The sequence below is a fragment of the Pteropus medius genome, unplaced genomic scaffold, assembly GCF_902729225.1.
Source record: "Pteropus medius unplaced genomic scaffold, Ma_sr-lr_union100, whole genome shotgun sequence".
Lineage (NCBI taxonomy): Eukaryota > Metazoa > Chordata > Mammalia > Chiroptera > Pteropodidae > Pteropus > Pteropus medius.
The window spans coordinates 17,409,567-17,436,822 of NW_024346667.1; the positions used below are offsets into that span (position 1 = coordinate 17,409,567).

Genomic DNA, 27,256 nt, shown 5'->3' on the forward strand with positions numbered 1-27,256 from the left:
TTTCATGTATTCCCCTCACATCCACTTCTGCCCAACTACTTCCCTGTGTCAGGTTTATGAAGATAAAGGGTTTGATATTTTCTCATTTTGAGGTTCTGCGTAAAATAAAACATGCAGCACTTCTCTCTTCTTGGCCTTCATTTCCTCCTCCCTGTTACCCCTTATGCTCCTCCATCCGCTCCAACTCCAAACCAATAAATTTTTACAATCCAACAGATCAGAAATTAATTTGACTTCATAGATGCAAAGAGGTACAACTTTTACATTTGTTATTAAATATCAAAAGATTAATAGTTCTCTTATATATGTCCCCTCTCTACTTTCCTCCTCCACGATTACTTAGCCACGAAGCCTCCTTAAACTTTTTGACTATTTGAACTTTTGACTATAGAATATTAGATCTGATAATAGGGTATGCAGAACTCTTTAAATTATAATAAAGTAATTCACGTATGAATAGATCAAAAGCAAACAAATTCACATTAGGAAGTGTGTGGGGGTTTTTTAGTTGTTTTAAATTCTCTGAAAAGACAACAGTGTTGTGCTGGGAAAAACAAATCCTGTGGTCTTTGGTGCTCTGTGGAAATTCTAAAGGTTGATGGTGATGGCAAAAGAACCTTAAAAATCTAATGTGAAGTCTGAGAAGGCATTTGATAAGAATTTTGGTGGTTAAGAATTTCTTCAAGTGAAAATGTTAAGATTATTAACTACTTCCGTTTGCATTATTTCTCCTTATCTTTAAATGTAGAAAACTTCTGGTTTTAAATTGACTTTTAGTTTCTGATTGGGTCCAGAAAGGGCTAATTTAGTAGATCATACCAGAAAAAGTGTCACTCAGGAACCCAGCCTGTGTGGATTAATTATTAAACACCTCCAGGCTTGTCCAGGAAGCCATTCATGGTAGATTACAAGCGGTACACAAATATTTTTCATGTTTGAGCTTACAGGCACCAAAGAGACTCTGATTTATTCCTAGAGTTATGCGTTTTGTTCAAACATTAGAAAGTCAGCAAGGCAGGAAACGGGTAGATGCCGAGGACTTTAAGCAGTAAAAACTCCATATTATTCCAGGATTATAATTTGGCTCTTTCTGTAGCAAACTTTACCTTGGCAAAAGTCACAGCTAAACATAGTTAGCCACTGGGAGAACTTGCAGGAACATAAAGAGGAGTCTTGAAGGGCACAGAGAGGCAACCTTCAGAGGCCACACTCGGCAATCTGGATCATCCATTTAGGGTAGGATTTGGAACCCCTGGGTATTTTAGGGTCCATATAAGGGCATCTCCTGACATACATCAAGTCCAAATAATATTGTGATTCCTTGGAGGGGTCTAACTACTTGGGAAGAAATGCGACATGGACCTAGCTGCTCTCTCGGCCTTGTGCGTCCCTACTACTCCCAGCCCCACGGACCACACTAGTTCTGCTGCCCCTGCTAAGCTGGAAGGTAGAGGCACTGGCTGTGGCTCTGACCAGCTGTGAAACCTGAAAATCTTTCCCAGAGCAGTACCAGAAAATAGATGGAATTACCCCTTGAACTGGCAAAGCCTACCTGCCATCCATTGTCAATCATTATACCCAAGAGAAAGGCCAAAGAAGATGCTAAGGCAGACAAAGCAAAGGCTTTGAGTTACGGAGATCGGCAGATTTATTTCCTAAAACTGCCCCTCCAGTAAACAAAGCCCAGGTCCACAAAGAACCCTGCAAAATGGGGATAGGAACTGCCCAAAGGGAAAAAGAGGAAAGGAAAGGAAGAGCAGATGCAAGCAAGGAAGGAAACAACCCTGCAGAAAACCGACATGCCATAGTCCGGACACGGGCAGTGGAGGTGCTGGGCTTTCACCACTAAACAGTGTGAGTTTTTTTTTTTTTTTTAAAAATCAACCTTAATAATGTAGAATTTTGTTTTACATTTCTTTTTACTAAGCTACACAGAATGCTGCATGGTGTTCTTTCAGGGAAGAAGGAAACACCACTAACAGAATGCCTACATCTTAGGAGCTGGACTGCGGTGGACGAACCACGGTTTCGTGTCTAGTGCTTGAGGATTTCTCCTGGTGCTCAGGAGGAATCCTGTAACATTTCCACATACCAGGCCACCGTAGTGAAGCCCTGTGGGGAGGGAAAGAAAAATCTTACATCCTCTTTTCTTCCCCTGATGCCTCCAGCATGGGCTTTATTTGCTTAAACCAAGAGGTATGTTGGGCCCTGGTACCCCCCAAATCACCTGTGTCCTGGGCAATCAGGTAGCACAGACTTTCTGGTGATGGTCTTGAGAAGATGCTTGTGAAAATTCCTTAAACTACATATAAATGGGAAGTGTCCACCCCTCTGCAAACGTTTTCCGTTCTAGCATCAAAGGACGACTTCACTGGTCATTACAGTGACATTGGTTTTGGTTGGCTTTTTACATGATTCCTTAGTAGTTTATCCAGGATGGGACTTTCAAAGTTATTGCCAACTACTGTCATTAGTTGCTTGTGTCTTATAGTAAATGTTGTTTATGGAAAGATCTTTAATAAAGCTGAGTACAGGCTGGCTTAGGAGAAAAAGAATCGTTCTCTACATAATTAAGATGCTCTACTCATTTGCCTCACAGATGTTTTATAGATTTGTTTGTCCTGTTTGTCTTTAGTTTACTTGGAATTAATTTTTGTTGAAAAGTGTGAGGTAGGAGTCTAATTTAATATATTTCACTTCTGCTAAAAATATCATTCTTTACCCAGTGGTTTGTGGGCTCTATTCTGGTTACTTGTCAATTTCTAGCCTTGTGTCAGCTCCATACTATCCTCATACTATACCTTTAGAAAATCTTTATCTCAGAGGACAAATCCCATCCTTTCCCTAAAACCATTCTATTTTTCTTCAGGAGTGCCCCAGCTGTTCTTAGCCATTTTTTGTTCCACTAAACTTTTAGAATCAAATTACCAAGTTCAATACCAAAAAAATGAAAACAAGGAACCCGTTGGAATTTTACCTAGATTTGCATTAAATTCAACTAAGAGTCATGACTTCTTTACAGTCTACCAGTCCATAGGCATTATATATCTTTACTGAAAGACATTTAAAAAGTCACAGATAAATCAAGTTTTATAATTTTCTCCAAAAAAGGAGTGGGAGAAGAAATGCCAAATGGAACCATTTCTGAATTTAGCAGCTGACCAACGAAATGGATTTCATTCAACCTGGCAGTATAAAACACCAACTTAGAACAAATGGAAAATTATTTTATTTTTTTTTTAATTTTTATAAAACTTACCAGTTCCAAGCAATACCCTATGTAGAATTTTGTCTTTTTCCCCCTAACTACCTTGGCTTTCGTACCTTATTTTGAGCTCTATCAGGTCACTGGCCACGCTCATACTTTTCAGAACCTTCATAAGATTATACTTGCACAGTAATCATTCGATGAATATCTACTTAGTCCCAAAGGTAACTGTGATCACCAGTCTACTGATCTGTTTTAATTTTTAAAGGCTACTACACGAAACCACATGTGAATGGAATTTATGCATGAAAGCAAACAGAGAATGAGACTTGCAGATGTCAGACCTTTGTAAAAACAGGAGGAAAGTAGGCAGAAGTGGTTCCATCAGGTCTGCACAGATACGAGGTTGGACTGTGAACCTGAAAAAGCAGAGACACATGGATCAAATTCTAAATATATAAATTGCTGAAAAGATGGGCTAAAGAAACCTTTCATTATTAAGATTGCTCCACATGAATGAGTGAATGAAAGGATCTCCATATATCATTTTGCTGATCTACTCTTACAGCATAGACATTGTCTGCTTCCTCATTTCACATCTGTTACTCTTCTCTATTCAAAAGGATATTCAAGGTAGAAGTTCCTGGTTCCTTAGGGATCCGTGAGCTTTTAAATACTATTACCAAATGGATTTCTGTGTGTGGGATTTCCACAGGAGTCTTTTTAAAAGCTCTCACAGACATTGTTTTGTTTTTTTAAACACAGTCTGGATTTGTTGAATAAAAAGCACAAGTTACTGATAGTGGAGGGTAAATTATCAAACATCTAGGTATCTTATCTTTAACATGTACTCTTTTTTGATATAGGAATTATAGGCAATGAAGAAAAAAGGAATAAATTTTTTTCCTGATGTGCAAAAAACAAAGGTGTTGAAACATTTACTGAATGGCACTCATGTCTGGAAAAATATAAGGATTTCAGAGTAGTAAATGGAAAATATTTCTTTGTGTACGAAGATTTATTTTCGAACACTCCAGATTTATTCACTTCTATATGAGCAATTACTAGTTTTTTAACCTAAGATAATGGTGATCTTATATTACTTGTCTAACTATGCCACAGGACTTCATCAAAAAATGTTGGCAGAGTTGTAGAGATGCTAGGATGGTAATGGGCCTTATTCATTAACCTTGTAAGACTTTTTTTTTTTATAGGCTTGTTATTCAGGAGGTCCAAGTCTCACTTTTCACTGTCTTATGTCCAAAGAATATGTGAACGCTCCTATAGTATTTAGTCTGTACCAGAAACTGTTCTAAGTATCATATGGAGATTAACTCACTGAATCCTCATGAGAATCCTGTGAGATAGATGGTATTATCTTCATCTTACAGATGAAGAAACTAGGCATGGAGAGGTATATCACTTGCTCAAGGTCCCTTAGTTATTGATAGAGCTGGGATTCAAACTGAGGCAGTATGATCGGGGCGTTAACCTTTATGTCACCTTGCCTATAATAAAGCAATGTTGTTTCTCTGAGCACTTTATTTTCCCAACTATACAAGTGGGATATATTACCTTCCATTAAGTATTTCTGTAAAAATTTAAACCATTTTAAAATGTATTATTTACATTATGGGACTTATATATTTAGATGCTTTTAGGCTTCTGTGTTACACCTTAATATTTTATCAGATTCAAGAACTGTTTTGTGTGTATATTTCCTGTTTCCCATGCATAGTTTATAAACTCTTTGAAAAAGAAGCTGGTAACATGTATATTTTTTTTTCTGCCATGAAATGCCAAGCACAGTGCTCGGCATTCATTCAATGCTTATCAGTAATTAAATATTAAACACAAAATGAACCAGAAAAATTCGATAAATTCCATTCTAGCTTAAGAGCTTAAAGGAAATATCTACGATATATGACATTTGCAAATAACTTAACTGGTTGGTTCTTTTCTTGTTTATGAACTCAGGTGTCTTCTCTACAGTTTGCATATTCCAAATACCACGAAGTATATGGTACACATTATAATTACTAAAATACCTATGAATGCTCAACAGATACAGGGAATGGTGATGCTCACAAAACGTACTTACCACCCTTATGAGTTAAGAATGGGTTTACAATTCAAAAGTATTGGGGGAAAGTTTGTGAGTGTTGTAATTAAAAATACTCACCATAGCAGAAAGGCAAAGTAACATATCTGAGTTAGAGACATTTAGATAATAATTTTTACTTAAAAATAAATTTCACATTGCTTGTGTCTGCAAAGTAAAATCATTACTATTTGTTTCCAGTAGTTCGCATGGTACTTTCTTGGATAAAGCAGTCTTACAATGAAACAAAAGCAATATAAAAATGCATGGTGAAGTAAAAAAAAAAAATTGAATTTTTTTTCTTATTACCTGCTTAGCGCTTAAAGGATGAGAAAACTTTTGTTGGTATGTGAACTTCTCTTGTCTTCCCATTTGTTTAAATAACTAATAAATGTGGCTAAATGGAAGATAGCACAAATGTAGAAGAATCATCAAATCCTCATAGCTAAATCAGATACCATCCTGTCAGACTGTTGGATGTTAGAAAGGGAAGTTCCCAATGGAAAAGCACATGATGACTAATCGGTGGTGTGGCTTCGATTAAAGGTTACTTTTAATGGATTAAAAGGAGGACTTTACCTATCATTTTCTTTTCTCCCAGTTGTGTTTTCACTCAGAAACAATTTCAAGGGTGTTAACTAGTTAAAATTAAAGATATATTCTTTAGACTTTTTAAAATCAAAACTATATTCTTTAAACCAAGAAGTTTGCTAATCAGTTCGACTCCTCGTGGGCACTGGTCCAAGGCACACTTACTTGTTGAACAGGGACAGATAATGGCTGAATCACAGCTGTTGTCACACCTGTCTTTGGAGACGATGATCCTATTGTCAGGGAAACTGAAGTTGTTTTCTTTTGAGCTCTGGAAAATAGGGAGGCAAGTGTTCAGCGGCAATTTTTTTAAAACAGGAATTATTCTTTAAAACATTTCCACCGATTAGCCCAGTTTTGGTGTGTGTACTTAATCCACTTCACTGTAAGTGCTTCAGAAATGCATAGAAAGGACCTAATAGATATTAGCAAAATAAACGCATGGACAAAAGTAGCTGTATATAACTCAGTTATTATCAGAGAACCTAAAGTAGTGAATTTGAAAATTCTAAGAGAAAAGAAAATGCTTAGAAAAAATCCACTCTTTAGCAGTAAGCAGATATTTGAAATCTTTAGGGTTAGGACCCTATATTTAATTCAAAGTTTTGGTTGTCTATTTTAAGTGTAGCAGCTGTTCTTTGTTCTGGCTTCTAATTTTGTTAAGTTGAGAGTGTCTTAGAATTTTTGTCTTTTCTTAGTTCATAAAAGTTAGTGAAGTGTAAAGAAAGGTTAAGGGGAGTTGGTTTCGAGGCCTAGTTTCGTTTAATCGCTGGCTGTGTACTCATGAAGTCACGCAACTTCGCTAAACGACATCCTTATCTGAAACGAGAGGTGGCAGAGTACATATATGATTTTATCAAGGTCCCTTCAGCATTAATACTTGGTGATTAATTGATGCTGAATGGATATAACTGTTATGTATATACTGGCAGATCAAAGGAACTTAGTGACACAGACTCAAAATTCATGGTTTTCTACCAAATTCTGGCAGATTTTATTTGATTTTGGCAAAATATTAAGAAATTAATATTTTACTAATAATCCATGTTCTTGTAGGAAAAAGTTTTGATAAATTTTCAAGACCAGATCTAATTGGAAATAGACTTTATCCAAATAGAAACTCATTTCTGGCTTAATGAGATATTTTTCCAATTTGTATAAATAAATTGATCCTCATTTACATTTTAGTAGTGATTTAACAAATTTTCTCTCAATGTGATGAATATTTATACAAATGTTTTACACATTTATAACCAGTCAGTTGTCTTTGAAATTAACAGTGAATATGGTTAGAGAGTGGCAAAGCGATGAGAAATGCAGACTTCAAAGTTCAAACTCATAAGTTAAAAACTGTGTTCCAAGTTCAAGTATTTGATCTTTGATTGACAATGGTCGACATCTTCCTTCAAAGCACAACATGCATGTCTTCGTATCCCAACAATTCTGACATTCTTTGCTATATAACTGATGGAATCATAGGTACTTACTGTGGCATAGCTCCAGGTTTTGATTTGAAAGCTAAATTTTCACTGTCAGAATCTGTTGAACTGGCACCTGAGAGAGTTAAAAATAATAAAAATGTAAGTAGAATCTATAATTACATCAAAGAGTAATGCTCATCTTTAAACAATAACATGTAAAGTCTTTTCCTGAAATAGAGAATGGTTCAGATCATTTTTACTTGGAGTGTATCTTCAGAAAATCATATTAAAAAAAGAACTACCATGAAAAACTTTCTTCAAAGCAACATGTTTTTAATGCCAGATTTATTATTAGTTTCATTTTTATCACTTTAGTCATCACAACCATATGCTTAAATGACTTATAAACTATGAAATAAATGTGTATGTATAAAACATCCATGGTTTTAAACTTTGAACTCTTCCTAGGAGATTACATGGTGTGGCTTTTTAATGTCTTCATTACTCATTGATTAGGAAATGCTTTCTGACTTTTTGATAAACTAGAACATGATAGTGGGTGGCTTCATTCTTGAATAAGAGTCTCTGATTTTGGATCACGCCTCCCACATTCATTTGCCTCATTACGGTTTTTGAATTAAGGGTCAGATTTTTAGTTAACAAGCAAATTACACTTACATTTTAATGCTCACATATTTTGTGACAAGAGATTTTAGATGACATTTAAGATAACTGTGATGATTAGGAGTATATTCTTGATATTTCTTTTATGAGGCATAGTTAACTTGTGGTAATTAAATTATCTATTTAAAATGCTCTAATTTAAAATACTTGCTTACAGAAAAGTAACCAAATAGCACAGAATTGTGTGATAGAATAGCAAAGATCAGTGGATACCTTTCCTGATGCCATTCGGCATATGTTAACAGTCTGGTATGCATTTTTCAGGTAAATTTAATGTATCAACATACACATACTTATGTACATATTTATACAAATGGAATCACACTATATATACTCTTTTCAATTAGTTATTTTTGCCTATCAATATATTTAGAATATACATGTATACTTAATTCTCTTGGATGGCTGCCTAGTGTTCCTTTCCGTGACTATACTGTGTTTTTCCAACCTTTTATTGATGTTGACAGTCATGTTTAAGTAACTCTGCTGGAATGTTCGCTGTCCCTTCCTATTTAGTTCTATAACTACCACCTAGTGCAGGCTTTCTTCACCTAGGTCCTGGACTACCACAATAGAGTCTTATCTTCTATCAAATTTGTCTTCAACCCATGGCAGATTAACTTTCCTGTCTTCTAGAACCTCCTGCACTTCTACATCCCATAACCCTAATCCAGAGCGTTAAACATACTCCCTGGCGTATACTCCACTGGGTAATGGGAACACAGCAGTGAAGCACACACACACACACCTCTACCTCTGCGGAGATTACATTCTTTTGAGAACACAGACAACAGATGAGGTAAATGAATACATGATATGGTGGTGAGTGACATGGAAAAACACAGTGCTGGGAGCAATGGGAATGCAGCGGGATACAATTTTCAGTAAGACGGTAAGGAAGGCTCCACCAAGATGGAGACTGCAAATAAAGATCCAAAGTCGGTAAGGGCTTTCCCTTCTGGATCTTTTCTCATGATGGGACCTTTAGTTATATTATTCACTCTGGCAGGAAACTCCTACCCGTCTTTTTTTGATAGTCTATCTTTTGAGATCAGCCCAGTCACTTTTCTGGGCTCTGTCTTCTCCGAACTCCCAGTGTTCTTGTTTATACTACTCACATCACTTACGATATCGCATCTGCTAGAAAATTATAAGTTCTTTGAGAACTCAAGTGGTGTTAAGAAAGGGAACTACCAATTTTTGAGTACTTACTATTTGCCTGACAGTCTGCTAGGCAGTTTATAGCATTTAATTATTATAATAATGAACTTCACTCACAGGAGCGTTATATCCAATTACAGGTGAAAAAAATGTGAGGAACCAAAAGGTTAAGTAATTTGCATAAGGTCACGTAACTACAAAGCAGTGGTGACGGGATCTGCACTTGTGTTTTTTGAACTCATGCGCCATGACTTTCCCCATACCATATGACTTTCACGTGCGGTGCATATCTGTATTCCTCCAGGGCTTAGTTTCAGGCCTTGCTCGTGGAGGGCCTGAACTTCTCACCAGAATGAATGGATGGAACTAGAGAACGGCAAAGCTTGTTTGGGGACAGGGAGTGGACCGTGCAACGACAGCAGAGCAGCATGCTGGGGGAAACGCTGATGGGAGGTAAGTCTAGAAACACAAGGTAGAACCTGGAATACCACGGCCAAAGTGTTTGGGCTTTAGGCACTGAGAGTAGTGGTGTGGAAAATTAACTGTGCAGGATGAACTGAGGGAGTAGGGGGGAAAAAACAGAGCAAAATAAACAGTGAACCATCTAAATTAGGTGACAGACAAGGAGAAACTTTTAACCACGATGAGGAGGTGGGGGAAGCTGAACAGTGGAAACAGAAATACCAGCAGACTCGGTTATCAGAAAGTCATGATAACCTGAGAGAGATCTATTTTCCAAGAATCATGAGAGTGTTGAGGAGGAGGAGAGGGATGGCAAGGTGGCTCTCAAAGTGGCCAGACAATGGGGAGAGAAAGAGGTATTTTCATCTGATTCCAAACATTTAATTCATTAAAAACAAAACAAAACAAAACTAAACTCTGATTATCTCTATTTAGAAAGCCATTCTCCTTTTCATTCTTTTTTGCTACCTTTTTTTCCAGCTGATTTTAAAGGAAAAAAAGGTCAGGGATGAAAAAGGTTCTGTCCCCTGAATATGTTCACCAGTTTCACATACCTGTCAAATCCCTTGTGAAATCTCAATGTCACCTTCTGTCTCAGGTGTCAGCAGCTCTTGCAGACAGCATCAGATCAAATCTCCCCATCTGTGCCAGCAAGTTCCCTCCCCTCCCCTCCGGGCGACCCTTCCCTCCTTCTCTTCCGCCTCCTCCCTTTAGTCACCTGCTTTGCACCTGCTGGTCAGGAAACAACACTCAGGTCTCAGATTCACATTTTTCTCTGTATTTATTAAAACATCACTTTCAGTGTTTTATGTAGGTGCCCACCTGAAAGAGACATACGTTCCAGCCCCTGCAATTACTATATCTGCTCATCAAATATTTACCTGCCTAAATGCTATTTCTATACTGCCTCCCAACAGAGTGAAGTAATCAAATGCCAATGATCTTCACTCCACTGCAGTGATGGCATGCATGTGGAAGTATCATAAAAATGAGCCTCCTGTTTTGACTTTAAAAAGTCAAAACATTGTTAAAACGTACTTGTAGGAAAAGACCCACCAAATGTACGATAGCAAAAACTAAAGGAAAAAAATCATTTGGCATACCACCACCCAGATACTTTGGAGTATATCCCCATGTATATATATAACTAATATATTTTAAAGACAACAAAACTGTAATATTATTCCATTATTGCCCCTTCCCTACATAATACATTGGGAAATGCCTATTTCAATAAATAAACAAACAAGGACTTTATAATTTTCAGTGGCTGCTTCAAATTTATTTGTGTGGGTTTACCATAATTTTATCATTCCACTGGATAATCTTAATGGAGATATTTATTACTTCCATTTTTTAACATTTCAACAAAAAGGTATGTAAAGTAGAAATATATCGAAATGCCCATTTCCCATACACTCATGAAATCAGTTTTAATTATTATTATTTTTTCACTCTACTTTCCTTGATTAAAAAAAGCTTTAATTTCTGAGTGAAAGCAGATTAGATGTAAATCATATAGCTTAAAATTTAGGAAATAGGAAGTCTTCTTGAAAGCAAATATCAACCATTAAAAAATTATGTGTATACATGTTTGTATATGTGTGTGTGTGTGTGTGTGTGTGTGTGTAGTAAAGAGAATATATATATATATATATATATATATATATATATATATATATATATATATATATATATATATATATATATATAGCCCCAGTGACTTTAATGAATCTAGTCATGGAGTTCATCTTTTTGCACATTTTACCTTTCAAAATTTAAGGACTAAATACACTCTGCCCTCCATTTGTATTACTCATTTTTCTCCCTTTTTTCTCAGTTGTTTTAATTACCAGCATAATAATTATCATTCAACAAGTTCAAAAAACATGAGTGCAAATCTTGTCACCACTGCTTTCTAGTTATATGATTGTGCAAACTACTTAACTTCTTGGTTCCTCAACAATTTAAAAAAAATAAGTTATGTTTTAAAAAAAAAAGGTATGAAAGGGTATACAGAGTAAAATACATACACATAAGGAAAAGACAGGAAAGATAAAAATATTAAGAGTGACTGACACAGGGAATTAGAGTTACACATAATTTTTATATTTTCTTTTTACCTGTATGTTATAGATTTTTAGAAATGAAAATGTGTTTTTGCAATAGTAATGAAAGCGCACATTATGGTCAGGTGCCACTCTGGGGAACTCACTTATTCAATCCTTAAAACAATCTGATTTTCTTCGTGGAGATGTTGAAACTGAATTATAGAGCCGTGAATGACTATTTAAGGTCATGGAGGTGGTCAGAGAATATTGTGAAAGAATGGCCAAAGCTGTGCATAGACTCCTTCAGCTTCTCTTAGCATTTTCAAAATTCAGTAAAAGGAACCTAATACTCAGGGAGGCTTTATCCTGAGGAGTCAACAGGAGCAACTATTCACGTAACATGACAGCACACTTCTAAAAGTGACTTAAATGGGGTACACATTTTATCTGATTATTTGAAGCACTGAGAGCTTATAAATATCAAACAGAATGTCATGCATCAAGCTTGATTATTGGTGCCCCCTTCCCTATCTTTAAATGCTGCCTTGTTCTCCTCTCCATCCAATCCAAATCCTTATCCACAAGGTCCAGTTTAATCCGCCTTCCTTCGTCCCACATTTCAGAACCACCATTCTCCCCTACTTGGAGGGCCTACAGCTATAATCATCTGTGGAATCCATTTTGCAATCAGGAGGGGAGCAGTGGTGGAGACTTGAGATGTCTATATTTATTTCGGATGTTTACATTTCTTATTCACATCATGAAATTCTTGAGAATATTTCTTCGCCATCTAGCCCTTGAGGGTACCCATCCCCCTCACCACCCAGCACTCATGTGGGCCAGATTCCATTTCCTTTTCAAAGACTTTGTTCTCTGTCTTACTCTCCCTCTCTTCTGCATGATCTATGTTTTCTCTCCTGGATTATTTTCATTAGCATACAAACATACTCTATTAATTCTGGTGTGAAAATAAACAAGAAAACAAAGAAAACTGCAAAAAAAAAATCATCTTATCCAACAATTCCACTCTGGGTATTTATCCAAAGGGAACGAAATACTAACTGAAAAACATATCTGTATCCCCATGTTCATTGCAGCCTTATTTACAATAGCCAAGACATGGAAATAACCTAAGTGTCCAGCAATAGATGAATGGATAAAGAAAAACTCTCACAGACACAGGACAGACACACACACACACACACACACAATAATAATCACACACACACACACACACACACACACACACAGGATATTATTCAGTCAGGAGGAGGAAGAAATTCTGCTATCTACAATCACATGGATGGACTTTGAAGGCATTATGCTAAGTGAAATAAGTCAGACAAAGATAGACAAATAGGATAAGATCTCACTTATGTGTTGAATTAACAAAAAAAAGCACAAACCCAAACTCATGCAGAGAACCAATTGGTAGTTGCCAGAGGTGGGGTGGGGGTCTGTGGGGAATTGTGAGGGGTGGTGAAATGGGTGCAGGGTGTCAAAAGGTACAAACTCCAGTTATAAAATAAGTAAGTCCTAGACATGTAATGTACAGCATGGTGACTGCAGTTAATAATACAGTATTATATGTTTGAAAGTTGCTAATAGAACAGATCTTAAAAGTCTATGAACACATCTGGTCTTCCCACCCAGGTCATGCTGTCTGAAGCACTCTTTTCCCAGTCTTCCTATTGGCTTCTTCTCAGGGTTCTGGTCTCAGATCAAATGCCCACTCTTCAGGGAGGCCTCCCTGATTACCCTATCCCACCGGCCACCTTTATTTTCTTCCCAGCACTTGCTGGTGTAGGAATTATTTATGAGTTGACTAGTAGTTTACTCTCCCTCCTCTTCTGGAGTGTCAGTGCAGTGAGGACACAGGCCTGTCCTGTTCACAAATGTGCCCCTGTGTAGGCCACTGCCTGCCATATAGCAGTCCCTCAGTAAATACCTGCTGCATGACTAAAGAGGGCTCAATTATGTGCCTTCAAGAATGCTGTGCTCAGATCCTAAATCTTGCTACTAGATTAAGGTAAGGATTACAGCTGTCCCAGTAATGAGTTCATCTACATTTTACTCTTAGTGGTTATGAGGGCAGATTCAGGAGTCAGACTGCGTGGTGCTGAATTCCTGAACTGTGTGTGTGGGGGCGGTGGGGAGAGTATGATGTGATATTAGGCACTACTTAGCCTCTATAAGCTTTGGTTTCTTCAACCATATGTGGCGGTGATTTTTGTAAGGATTAAATGAGGTAATCCACATAAAAATGAAGTGCTACTGTTCTTAAGCTATAATTTCTTTTGTATCATTCTAAAACTTGATGCATGAGACAACTAAAATTTAGACAGTTTCCAACTAGTAGGCTGTTAAACTTTCAGGAAAGGCTTTGTTTAGATTTTTAAATTCTATAGAAAACTCCCCGCTTTCTGATAGGCCACCAATGACTGCATGCTGACATATTAACAACAACATGCATCAGGAAACAATTCAATAGTGATATGACTGAGTCTAATTTAGTGCTAGATGAGTAAATATAAATATTTCTTACTTTCAGTCATAATGGCATAAGCGTTTATCTGAAGTTCTTAGGGATAAGAATACACTGAAATCTCTAAGGATTTTAAAAAAATATCCATATTTCATAGGCCAATGGGCTAGTTTCTAAAGCATATTATATTAGGCATAGGAGACTGAATCTTAATGGCTCTTTATTCTTGCTCTGTCCAGCTTCCTTATCCTACCTGGAGTCACAGATATCCCATGGCTGGTTGGCTAATTAAGTTCAGTGTTATCATGTGAGAAAATGTGCATTGGAAAAAATCCAGTATCTCTGTTGACTTTCAGGGCACAAAATATATGTGGCAGATAGAACTAGAGGTGTACTTTTCCCATACTGAGTAGCTTACCTAGATGATTTTAAAGTCAGAAGAGGACTGGTGGTTCAGAAGCTTCTCACAGAAGAACCAAATTCAATTAAATAAAATTAAAGACCATGTTGTGAATGTTTTGGGTCTGCCAGGTTTAGATACCAAAACTGGTTTCAGAAGTAGAGAAATTTTTTCTTTTTTTTATATGAAAAGTGAGTCTAGCTTATATATCCTATAGTTAATCTTTGAGTTCATCTGTACCCTTATAACACTTTATATATTTCTATTATATCGCTTATTACAATATTTATTTATATATATTTTTTTAACGTGCTCATCTCTTTTAGATTGGGACTCCTTGATATCATGAACTGTGTCTTAATCATATTTGTACCTGCATATCTGGCATATAGTAGGGCCTTAAAAATGCTGGCCAAATTGAGTTGATAGACTATCACTTAAACTAATGTAATTTCATGTAACATCTGTAGTATTTAAGCAATATACATTAAAATTCACATTTCTAGCAATGATGAAAGCAAAGAGTTTAATTTTAAGATGCTCTATTTGAACTTGGATTTGGGAGACAAATCTGATCATCATTAACGAACAAGTTTTTAATGGAAGTTTAAGTTCCCTTTATTGTATTCTAAAACGCTTCAAGAAGTTTATTACACAGCCCACCCAAGACTGATGCTTACGGCTAACTTATTAAGTGTTGAAAATCTCTGTCAATCTTTTTCTAATAATTTAGCACTTTGATGTGTGTGTGTGACATTGTGTTAAGCATGTGGGCCCTGGAGGAGTGAGACTGCCTCGGTTTAAAGCCTCATGTAACTTTGAACAAGTCCCTTTAACTTCTCTGGGTCTCAGTTTAGCTGCTTGTAAAAAGAGAATACAAATAATACCGTATAGGCTTACAGTGACATTTAAATGATTATGTATGTATATGTGTATATTTATAAGTCTCATGTAGGTAATTAGGTACTGTTATATATAGAATGTTTGCTTTAATTAACAGGACAAGGTCCCTCAAGAAGCTCACAGACGTTTGCCTTCAAAGACAATGCAGAAGAAGCTTTCATTAGAAGGCACGCACTTTTGGTGGTAAGTTACTTCTAAAACTAAATTTTTTTTGTCAGTTCTATAAATAATGGTTCATGTTCTGCTTCTACGTTAATTTGGTGGTATTAAACAGTAAAAAAAAATAGTAAAAAAGATGAAGATTAAGGTAGTGAAGACCCCAGGATTTTTATTTTTCTATATGTTCTACATTTTTCTATATTTTCTACTGTTTTGAAAAGCAACCATCAACTTATGAATTTAGGGACAATAAGAATATGAACACAGCAGTGCTTAAAACACATTTCCACATTAAATTATTGGTACTGATCAAAATAACAATAATAATGTAAAGCTATACACTTTAATATCAAGTTTTCTAATTCCCTATAAGTTGAGTCTTGTCAAAAATGAATTGACAGAGCAATAGAAATATTCTACTCTCTGCCTATCCCACTTTAAGGCAACATAATTCTTGAAATTTTTTTACCTAGTGATTTTCAGTTCACAGGACATTAAACAGGAATAACAGAGTTTAACAAGAGAGGAAATATTCTAGAATAAAAATAAGAACATTTAAAAATACCCAATCATTCTCGTGAATGATTTCCTAAGACATCTGCAGTAACTTTGGTTGATGGATATGGTATTTCAATATGTTCCCTTTATTTATTCAGTACAGAAAACCAAAAATAAGTTGAGTAATTTACATTTTAAGTAAATTCAAGTTAATGTAGCTGAAATGTTTTGAATTAAAAGGAACAAATGTTGACATTAGACATGGTTGACGTATGCCTAAGTGTCAGAAATGCTCGATTTATTTAGTTTTCAGGAGAAATGAGGTTTGAATCACACCACCAATATGCTGTTTGCACTGGAAAAGCTCATCCGCAATGAAGCCTTGCTGATACGCAAGCTGTCAGACCATCCACACTCCCTCACCACACATCTCTCCTTACCTTCAACAAACACCTCAGCAGATGTTGTATCCGAGCCGCTGGGGTTCGTAGCCAGACAGGTATAGCGACCTGTGTCGTCCTCAAAGGCTTCTGCTATGATCAGGGTGTGGAGGTCCCCGCCCTCAGAGCGGATCTGAATATCAGGAGTGTTGTGCAGCTCCCTCCCCTCACAGAACCATCTGCAGGCCACATGGAGGTCAAAGGACAGGAGAGAAAAAAAGGAAATGGTGATGTTTAAAATAATAAAGAAGTACAAGGCTAGATGCTATGTAATAAGATGCTTGTTTGGTTAAAAAAAAAAAAAAACTGTGTGTTACTGAGGGAAACTACATTTTAAACCATGAAATTAACGACTAGACAATTCCCACAGGTTTTCTTTGTAAAGCATCTTGTCCATTTTATCAACCTTGATATAAGTGACACTGTCAAAGTTGGAAAGACAATCTCGGTTACAAAAGAAAAAGAACAGAAATTCAAAGTGTCTTATAAAATGTTTTATAATAAATGACTCTTACATTTATTACAATTTTATCTATTATTCTTATCTAAAGAAAAATATGAAAGTAATATAAACGTTATGCTCAAAATATCTAATGTATCAAGGGAAACTAATCATCACATTAAAAAATCATAGGCAGCAATATTTTTGTTGACCCTAAGACTTCTGATCAGCTGAGCAATAACGGATTTAATGCCTTCCACATTTCTGATATTTACAAAACTTTCTAGCAGACTGCTTGGCCTCCACAACTAAAGAGATGGAGCAGTCGTGCTGTAATTCATTCTTGCTGGTCAGCGCTTTTCCTTTCCCAAACAACCAGGACCTTGGTGTGGGAGGCTGTAAGTTGCCAGACTGTTTTAACACCGAGTTCTCTCTCACACTCTTTCCTTTATTCCCTCAGCACCTCAAACTCTCAACAGGAATTTTACAAAAAATATGAAGCTGCCCCAAACTCCTCTCATAGTGTGATTTATTTTTAAAGAAATATGTAGGAATGTGCCACTTATAACTAAAAGGATTGAAGTCTCTGGGACTATATTGTCTGTTTAATTCTTAATCAGCACTTGGAGATTTTCTGAGTCTAACCTCTAGAAAATTCTTTGGACTTGGCACTCTTTGTGAAAACATGGCCCTGAAGACTAACTTTTTTCTATATTGAGATAGCATAATATTGCTATGTGTCTATATTTAATCTGTAAATAATATGAATAAAACAAATCTGTTTGCTAGTACTCAGAGTATTAACTCCAGAAACTACATTAAAAAACAAATATGGGACACTCAGAAAAGAACAGATATGACTTTGGGAATTAAAAACACAATAAAAAACCCCCAGCCAACTGAGCATCCTATACACTGAAATATGTATTACTTTTGAGGCAATTCAGAAGGGCTGTATTTCTTGATTCTAAGGCATTTGGGGTTTCCTTTGTTTTCATAACGTCCAAGAGAGCATTCCAGCCTGGAGCCATCTTCCAGTTCTCCTTTTCCCAGAGTCATGGTCTAGATCTTCACCATGAGAACTGACTGTGGCTTAAGTTTTAATTGATCTTAAGTTTTACAATTGACCTCTTCACCTCCAGTAAACTATGAATTCTTCTATATCCTGTACCACAGGGGTCCCTAACCCCCGGGCTGTGGCCTGGTAGGTCTGTGACCTGTTAGGAACCAGACCACTCAACAGGAGGTGAGTGGCAGGCGAGCCAGTGAAGCCACATGGGTATCTGCAGCTGCTCCCCAGTGCTAGCATCACCACCTCAGCTCCACCTCAGATCATCAGGCATTAGATTCTCAGAGGAGCATCAGTTTCTAGTGCCAGAAAGGTTGGGGACCACTGCTGTACCAGATTAAAGCTCTTGAAACTCTTCTCTACTTATATCATCCCCTAAATTTCAGATCTGTATTGACTTATATATAACTTAACCCCAATTTTATTTTCTATTGTTTTCTCATACTAATCCTCTGTTTCTGTCAACTCTTGGCATAGATTTATTGTCCCTGACACAGCCCTTACGTATTAACTGCCTCCTTTCCCCCTCGTTGGAATTCTCTTACTCTCTTCATTAATCCCATCCAGGAGCTACTCTTCTTTACAGCCAAGAGAAAGGCTCTTTCAACAGATTAAATTCAATCAAACACATGCTTGCTTGGCATCTTCTACATGGAAGGCATTGCATTACATACCAGAGTGGTAGGAAGAAGAATACCTGGTACACTCTGAAACTAGCTGAGGAGTTTATCTGTCTGTACTACCCATTAGAGTTTTATTTTATCTTCCATGAAGAAGATACAAACTAATAGAAGGAAAAAGAAGCATGAAAAAATGCTATGAAGAGAGAAAGATAAATTGCTTTGGTTAGATATGCTTCATAGAGAAACCTCTGCCATCTTCCCAAGGGAGCCTGTGGTATCTGGACTTCTAACTCAGCTCAGCAAACTTAGAGCCTGCAGGCACCCTGCTTGTTTGTATATGGTCTACAAGCTTATGTTTTTAAATGTTCGGAAAAAAAAAATAAAAAAAAAATTTGTGACATACAAAAGTTATATAAAGTTCAACTTTCATCATCCATAAATAAAGTTTTTTTTGGAATACAACCATGGTCATTCATTCACATATTGTCTCTGGCTGTTTTTGCATTACAATGACAAAGCTGAGTAGTTGCAACAGACTATATGGCTCACAAATGCTAAAATACTTGCTATATGAACTTTATAGAAAAGGTTTGCCAACTCCTGCTCTTTTTGCTCTTTAAAGTGTGATCCTTGGACCAAGAGCACCAGCATCATTTGGGAGCTTGTTAGAATTGCAGAATCTTGACGTTCATCTCAAATCTACTGAATCAGTTTAGATTCCTCTGGTGATTCACGTGCACATAAAAGGTTAAGAAGTTCTGGTCTATTATGTTTGGATCCCACTAACTTGCATCACAGAGTCCTGGCTCTCCATGTAGATTATTCACTTCTCTAACGTAACCATATTTTATGTTTTGTATTTCTGGACCCTTGCATATAAGTGCATGCAAAATTGGGTTCTGTTTGTTTCTCCCACCTCTATCTATACTCAACAAATTTCGGCATTGACAATTGATGATATACCATTTCATATCTTCTGTGTTGCTTCCTTTTACTATTTGAGGCCTAATGCGTTTACAGTGAAGGATCTGTGGACCACTAAATTTGGAAGATGCTACATATTATATATCACTTCTTGATGTTTGCAATTCATATTTTCTTATCAAAGGCCCTGAGAAGTCCTGCAGAAAATAAATTTGTTTAATATGTCTAATCTAGCACTAACTTATTTGACTATAGTCTTTCTCTTTTAGCATCTACTAACATCCTATGTGTAGTTGCAGAAAACTTTTTTAGCATATTTATCCCAAAGAACCTGTAGTTTTAAAAAATAAGAACAATTATAATCTGAGCAATGATGATAAGTATAAGGCTGAAGAAAATCAGTAAGCACGATAAAATATTAGAAATATATTTTAATACTGGCAGAGATTAAGGCAACAAATGCATTTTCTGCAACAGTCTAACATCTATTTCGTCTTCTGACATAGTATCTTCAACAATTGCGTATGGTGAAATGGTTGGTGCTTTCAAACCATTAGGCTGACCTAATTTTTGCTTTCTAATAGTCATGCTTTTTGTTCTCCAGCTCTGTGAATAAAATTTAAAAAGCATCTCAGATTGTAAGGTATAGAAGAAATAGCACAGAGAAAAGACTAAATCAGTCTAAATCAGACGTTAAGTATAATAATTAGCACGAGTCATTCTCTCCCTTTGACACTATCAGGTAAAGTCAAATTGTTACTGATGGAAGTACCTGTCAAGTGACCAGTTCTATGTTGTTAAATTGTGGTGTGACTCAAGAGGCTGGGGAAAAACTGCAAATATTTAGATGGCAGACTCCCTTTAGCAACAAAAAAGCAGCATGGTTCCAGGGCCAATATTTAGATTAATGTGTGTTTAATTTATGATTTGCACATTGGAACTACTAATGGCTGAACAAAGAAGCTCAACTGTGACTTTAGGAAAGTCATTTAGCCTTTCTGGTTCAGGTTCCTCATCTGAGGGGATGAGATTTTCTAGTTTTAAAGATTTAGGATTCTAAAGTTTTTGGTGAAATGAAAGTTTTGTATATTTAGTGATTGGGTTAAGCATATTCTAAGAAATGATGTAGAGAATTATTTGATGAAAGGTACAAGTAACTAATGGCTTTGCATTTTTTGGACTATAGTAAGATATAACAGTGTTTCTAACATTACACACCCACGTTGGGTCCTTAAATGTATCAATGAATTTAGCACCTGATCTTTATCACTACCACAGCACATAACTTTCCACATACTACTGAAATTAGTTCTTACTTAATGTGACTTTCTATTCTACTAGAATATAAGTTTTTCCAGGGTAGAGGCCTGATCTTATTAAATTATTCACTAATAAGTGTGTTGTATGTTCCAGCACAATGTCTGGCATGAGGAGTGTGTTAACCATGCCATTTTATTTTCTGTAGTTCTGATGCTTTGACATCTGGGTACCTGGTGACCTTGGAGAAACTGCCTTTCTCAGGAATGGTCAATTCTTAGCTATTACAAATGACTCTCCTTCAAGCACTCCTTTCATATGAAAACCGACCAGTTCAGAGTCACATGGCCACCACCTCCTCTATCGGGCTATTGTACTCAGGGCTACTATTCCCCTGTCCTTATCACCTCAGAGCCAGGTAGCATCAACTAGGGACAGCTCCTGTGCCCCAGAGCCCGCTGAAATTATCCAGACCAGCCAATCCTAAATTTGTTTACCCTGCTACCTCCATTCTTTCCCACAGAAACCACAGTAAAGGCTCTCACCCATGTTTCACTTTGCTCTCTCTGGCTCCTGACCAGCTCTATTGCGTCTCTGTGTGCCCTCTCCCCTCCCCCTCCCCCACCACTGGAGCATACTTCCTACTCTTGGAAATTATAATAAACTATCTTTCAACGGCAGCCATCTCCTGATCTGCTGGCCTCAACTTTCCTGAATAAGAAAACCTACCTTTTAAAACACTGAACTAATCAGAGATGAATATGCTTACAAACAAAGGACTGAATAGATAAATAGTTCATATAATAACTATCGTAGTTTCTGCCTTAAGATATATATGGAGAGACATTTATCTACACTCACCTACTCAAACTGAAGTGCACTTAAAAGCATAAAATGAAACTCAAAATAATTCATTTAATATAGATATTGGAAGAAGAAATCAGCCTTGTCCATTCTTTATGTAACAGAGCAAAAACAAAACATCTTCTTATCTAAGAGAATCCTAGAGTTTTGAAGTTTTGACACCATAAAGTAGATGGATGAGATGTGCCACAGTCACATTTATTAAATTACTTAAAGGTCATCATTCTATCAGCTTCCTGGCAAAGGACTCAAAATATTTAATATTCTTGAAAGAAGAGGTAAAAGTCAGGTCTCCCGATTAAATTTTGACCCTCTGAAATTTTTCTTAAATTCTTGTTGCAGTGCAACTTAGGAAAAGCAATGTTGGCATGATGAGCTAATATGTAAAGCATACAAAACACGACAAAGTACAGGTTTAATAAACACACAACACAGATAATGATACCCTGCCCTCTGTCCCCTCTCCTCAGCCTGTAGCAGACATCACTGATTGACTGGAATGTTTTTTGCTCGTGAGACTGAACATCTCAGCATCCTCAGCATGGCCACTTAAGCAGCCTACAAAGCAACTGAAGTTGAAGTCTGCAATAAAACACATTTGCCAGCCTCAATTTGGTCTCCTTCTAGAGAATACCTTTTCTCCTCCCTCCATACCCTGAAAGCTGTTTCTATTTATTATGAGGTAAGAGTGGAAGAGACAGTTTGGTTGAGAGGGAGAATGTGGAAGTATGTAATGTGGCTAAGAGAATCTACTTAGATAAAATTCCACTTGAAGACACACCTGAACCTTTTTTTCATTCCATTTTTAACACCTGAAAAACATTTATTTAGTGGCTAGGGCACTAGAGAGCATATTAGAAAATTAAAATCCAATCAGTTACATTCCCATTCTACCTCTGATAAACATCAACTTCAATCATACTTCTAATTTGCTACTATAAAATGGTTAAATTATATAAGTATAATCTCATAGAATGAGGCTATGATATAAAATTTTGGAAGAATGATAGTTCCTAAAGATTTATAAATTCAAATTAAAGGAAAGAGAATATTTATTGAACGCTTATGATATGCTACATGCTGTATAAATATAGCCTTATTTTATTTCTCAACAACCTTATAAAGTATTTGTCATATTTTTAGACATAAGCAACTCTCATTTATCTATAGAAATGAAATAGACAACTACGGACAATTAAAACCAGATAATCTTCAAATTTTCATTTTCCTCAATACTTATAGCTTCATCTTTCATTAATATTTTTTTACAATGGTTCTAAACAAGTTTTAACAAATTTTACTAAGTCTTCCTAATCTCTAGTGGAGCTACTAAACAGCTATATAATTGCCAAGCAACGGGGAGCAAAGAAGGAAATTTTAGAAAATCAGTGTGTAGCAAACCCCAGTCAAAACCAACTGAGAGTTGTTCACATACGAGTGAGCCAGTTAGACTGGTTGTCAGACTTCAAAGCCATAAACAGGGTATGAGAATAACCTTGCATTAATTGGAAATAAAATGTAAAGTAGTTAGGTGTAGTCATATTTACTCATTAATCAAACATTTATTCCTTCATCAAAGGGCTGACTGAACTTCACCTCCAACCCAGGGGACTGGAGGTAGAGACGTCAGTAAACTGGGTTTATTTCATGAGACTACTAGTTTGGGAAAATAGAGAACATCCAATTACAGACATGAGGAAATGCTAAATATACTTCATTTGATGAACTTAGGTTCTTCCATCACATGCAAGCATGTACTGCTTCAAAAATCTTCAAAACCTGGTTTTTGCTTCATACTTATAGGTTGTTTGCTTTGGACAAAATAATTAGATTGAAATCAATTTATTAAAGAGGAAATAATGTGGATAGACTCTATGAGTCTTGAATTTTTGCTTTCTATTCACAAAGAATTCTAACACAGAGGAAGAAAGGATTATCGTATTTAAAACTCCATAATATGGCACATTTATATTATTCTGTGCTGGAATGTTGAAATCAAGATCATTTAAATACATATATATGTCTTCTTAATAAATAATCTTTTTTTCCCCCTCAGGATTTTTTGAACATTCTAGCCTAAAAATAAGATGGTGCCGAAAATTCAAGGATTATATTATGGCACCAGCAGGATGTTGGAAGGACTGAAATTCAAGAACGTGTTTTACATAGAAAAGTTTAATATTTAATGGTTCATTTTCTACATTTCAAAGTGAGGTTAAATGTAACCTCTGACTTGGTCTGAGGCTGATTGTTGGAGGAGAGTGGCGGTATCCACTGCAGTCCTAGGAACTGTTTGGTTAGGGATCAAAAGTGGTCAGAAGGATAACTAAATTTTAAAATTTACCTCCCTTCTTCTTCCCTTCTCTTATGATCCTGGCAACTGGCAGTGGGGCTCAGAACTGTATACTAGAGTTGGGATACGCATTTGAGAAAGCTCAGAAGAACACGGTGGTTCTCCAAAATGGGGCAATATTGTTGATTTTTATGAGAATAAACTCAACTGCTAAATGGGAGGAACTAACAAATCCACTGGCAAAGTATAATATATACTACCCAGGATAGTATACTAACAGTTTATGTTACACACACATGGCACCACTTGGCTTACAAGATGACTAGTAACATCTATTCTGATTCTACCACTTAAAAGGAAACATAGATTTTATGACTGAGTTTCTTTTGGTATCTTTCTTTTTTTGAACTGCAACTATGTATCATGGAAATTTTCTGTGCCCTATATTTTAAACATGTGGCTTTAAAAATGAGCAAAGCTGATTTCTAAAAGTTAGAAAGCTTCATCAATGAATCTTGGCTAATATTCTCCAACTCTGCTAGAAACTGATAAATCTTAGAAAGCCACTTAATAGAAACAATGAGGTGCTTTAAAATAAAAACCTTTACAGTTGAAGTTTTTGTTTTTTCTTGTAAGTCAGTTTCTTTATGCTCATGGGGAAACAAGTTAAGTTGAAAGACGTCTGTCTATTTTTGCTTTACAACTCCACTGATTTGTACTTTCTAGAACATTTATCTTCAAAGGGATGTCAATGATGATTGCAGGATGGCAAATTTAGCCTGCAGCTGCCCCCTTCTTCCAAAATGCAAGCAGCCACATGGCTTCATGGGAAGTGCATGCTTGAAGAAAACTAAAGGAACCAGTTTCTTTCATGTTATTATAAAGAAAATAAACGGTAAAAAAAAAAACTCCAGAGACATCAGTGGTTCCACAATGGTTATATTTTCCAGGTGTTCCTTTCTCCAAGGGAATGGCAGTGCTCAGCCACGAACTGGTGAACCACCAAGACAAAAGCTGCAACTGCAGCCTGAGATGAATTTCGTTTATGCCTCAAAGTCAGGCCATCTGTAAATATCCCATTTCATACATCCTTAATTAAACACCAATTAATTTTTATGGAGTATTTTCTTTCTTGTTACCAAAGATTTCCTAAGTTTTTACACGTGCTCATATTAACCACAGGACACTTCATGTTTCTTCTGTCATGTGGATTAATAGGCAGACCAAAGTGAAATTAGTCCTTGTCTAAATTTACTATGGCTATAATTTCATAACTGCGTAGCTCGAAGGCCAATAGTTAAATTTGTGTGGATAACAGATGTACTTTAACCCTATGGTCCAAAAGAGTCTAATAGAATTTTTTGAAATTCAAAGCCCACGAAATGATAAACTGGATTTTGGTCCAAAACCAGACTCATATTCAGTAATTCTTTTCTTAAATAATCGCTTTATCTCCTAAGAAAGAAAGATATAATAGAAAGGAGGGGTGAGCAGCCCAGACAAAACTAAACTTCAAAAATGAGTTATTTCTGTATGGACCATGCGAGGTAGCTTCTTGTCTGGATACTATGCGTATGCAGATATTTAAATACTATCACTAAAAAGCAACTATAAAAATAGGCAACTGGAATCTACACTAAGTGTCCGTGCTGCCAGAAGCTGTTAAACTTTTAGATTGCTCCTAACACTTTCTGCACTGGTGATGCAGTAGAAAGGAGACAGGACTGGGAGTCAGCAGTCCAGGGTTCTGGTTTTGCCTGGTCCACAGACCAGATGAACTGAATGTGATCTGGTCCTTCTTCCTTTTGAGGCTTGAATTTCCTTATTTGTGAAATATGAGGAATGAGCTAGACCAGTGCTATTTCAAGTATGTCCCAAGAAACTAGTTCTGCAGCAAGTTGACAGATACCATTGAAAAAGGGTTCTGTGGCCAATTAGGTTTACGGAGTGCTGGGTTAAACGAAATTAAACATCTCTTTACCACAGAACTTTTTAGAACTCTGGGCCAATATACAGTGAATTCCCAATACAATGGCAGGCATCATTTTCAATCTTACTGGATAATGGAGCACGTGTTTTGAGAATTACATGGAAGAATTAGTATTCTGTGGAACATATTTTGGAAAACATTGGGTTGAATTATCACTAACATCCCGTCTATCTCTACAACAGCAATATTTGATACCTGGCCTACATTTTACAACTACCTCTTCCAGTGCTCATGACAGACATCAGTACTAAAACAAAGCCCTCTTTCCCACTGGCCCCAGATTTGATTTCAGAGTCGTCCTCATATGGTTCTCTGGGCAGCCACTGACAAGTAACTAGAGTTGGCACTTGAGTTGAAACATATCTGCCATGCCTATGTTTAAATATTCTTTCACAGGAATTAATGTGAAATGTTGATTGCTATGATGGCTAACCTCTTTTGGGGCCGGGGCGGGGGGAGGGAACAAGCTGCCATTTTGCAACAGCACACAAAATTACTGGTATTTTTCCCCCCTTTGGAAAATGCTCAGAGTGACCATATAATAAATATAATGTCCAAATCAGGACATGTCTGAGAGTAAAATAGGATACCGTTAATAATTACAGGAATAAATGGCGATTATTCCAGGTAAACCAGAATGTGCAGTTGTCACTTACACTTCATTGCAAGAACTTAAAATTGGGATTTTGGCTTTAGTGGATATTTTGACTCTCTGCAAATGCAATTCATTCCCATGAGTAGACAAAAGTAAATTTCACAGTACGTGAGGGGGGAAGAAAGGTTGCCAACCCTCCTGTCACTCATCCACAAACTTTCAGGTTACACCTGTTAGTTAAAAAAATATTCATCCTCATCAATCCTGTACACAAAGCACAAAAACAAGTCAGCAGGACCTGACAAGTTACACTTCAAAGTTACCTACACTGTGAAAATTTGTACTAAACGTTTCCAAGCCTTTAAAGTGTTGGAGGAAAGAATGGATTATACAGAGAGCCTGAGAGTGAGAAAATGCATACGTAAAAAAGCTAGAGGTGCACATTCAGCTATTCTGTTGCTATAGTTAGGGCAGGTAATTATTAGCCATTGTCATAACTTGGATTACATTCCAAAGGGAATAAAATGGGAGATGTTTCATTAGACAATGCTGTCAGTCTTCTATGCTTTTGGAACCTGTTCACTGAAATACAATGACTACCTCAGAATTATGAAACTCAAAACAGCTAAAATCAA

At 36.5% G+C, this 27,256-nt stretch overlaps 1 protein-coding gene across 2 annotated transcripts in view; it reads right to left on the minus strand.

Moving 5' to 3' along the window:
• Positions 1–27,256, minus strand: part of PALLD (palladin, cytoskeletal associated protein) — a 316,986-nt gene that overhangs the window by 187,082 nt on the left and 102,648 nt on the right. For both annotated transcript variants that reach the window (XM_039876334.1, XM_039876333.1), the window contains exons 2-5: positions 16,565–16,743; positions 7,388–7,454; positions 6,066–6,171; positions 3,553–3,627 (exon numbers count right to left, since the gene is read on the minus strand). In XM_039876334.1, coding sequence (XP_039732268.1) covers positions 3,553–3,627; positions 6,066–6,171; positions 7,388–7,395 — 189 coding nt within the window. In that variant the 5' untranslated portion in view covers positions 7,396–7,454; positions 16,565–16,743. The remainder of the gene's footprint in view (positions 1–3,552; positions 3,628–6,065; positions 6,172–7,387; positions 7,455–16,564; positions 16,744–27,256) is intronic.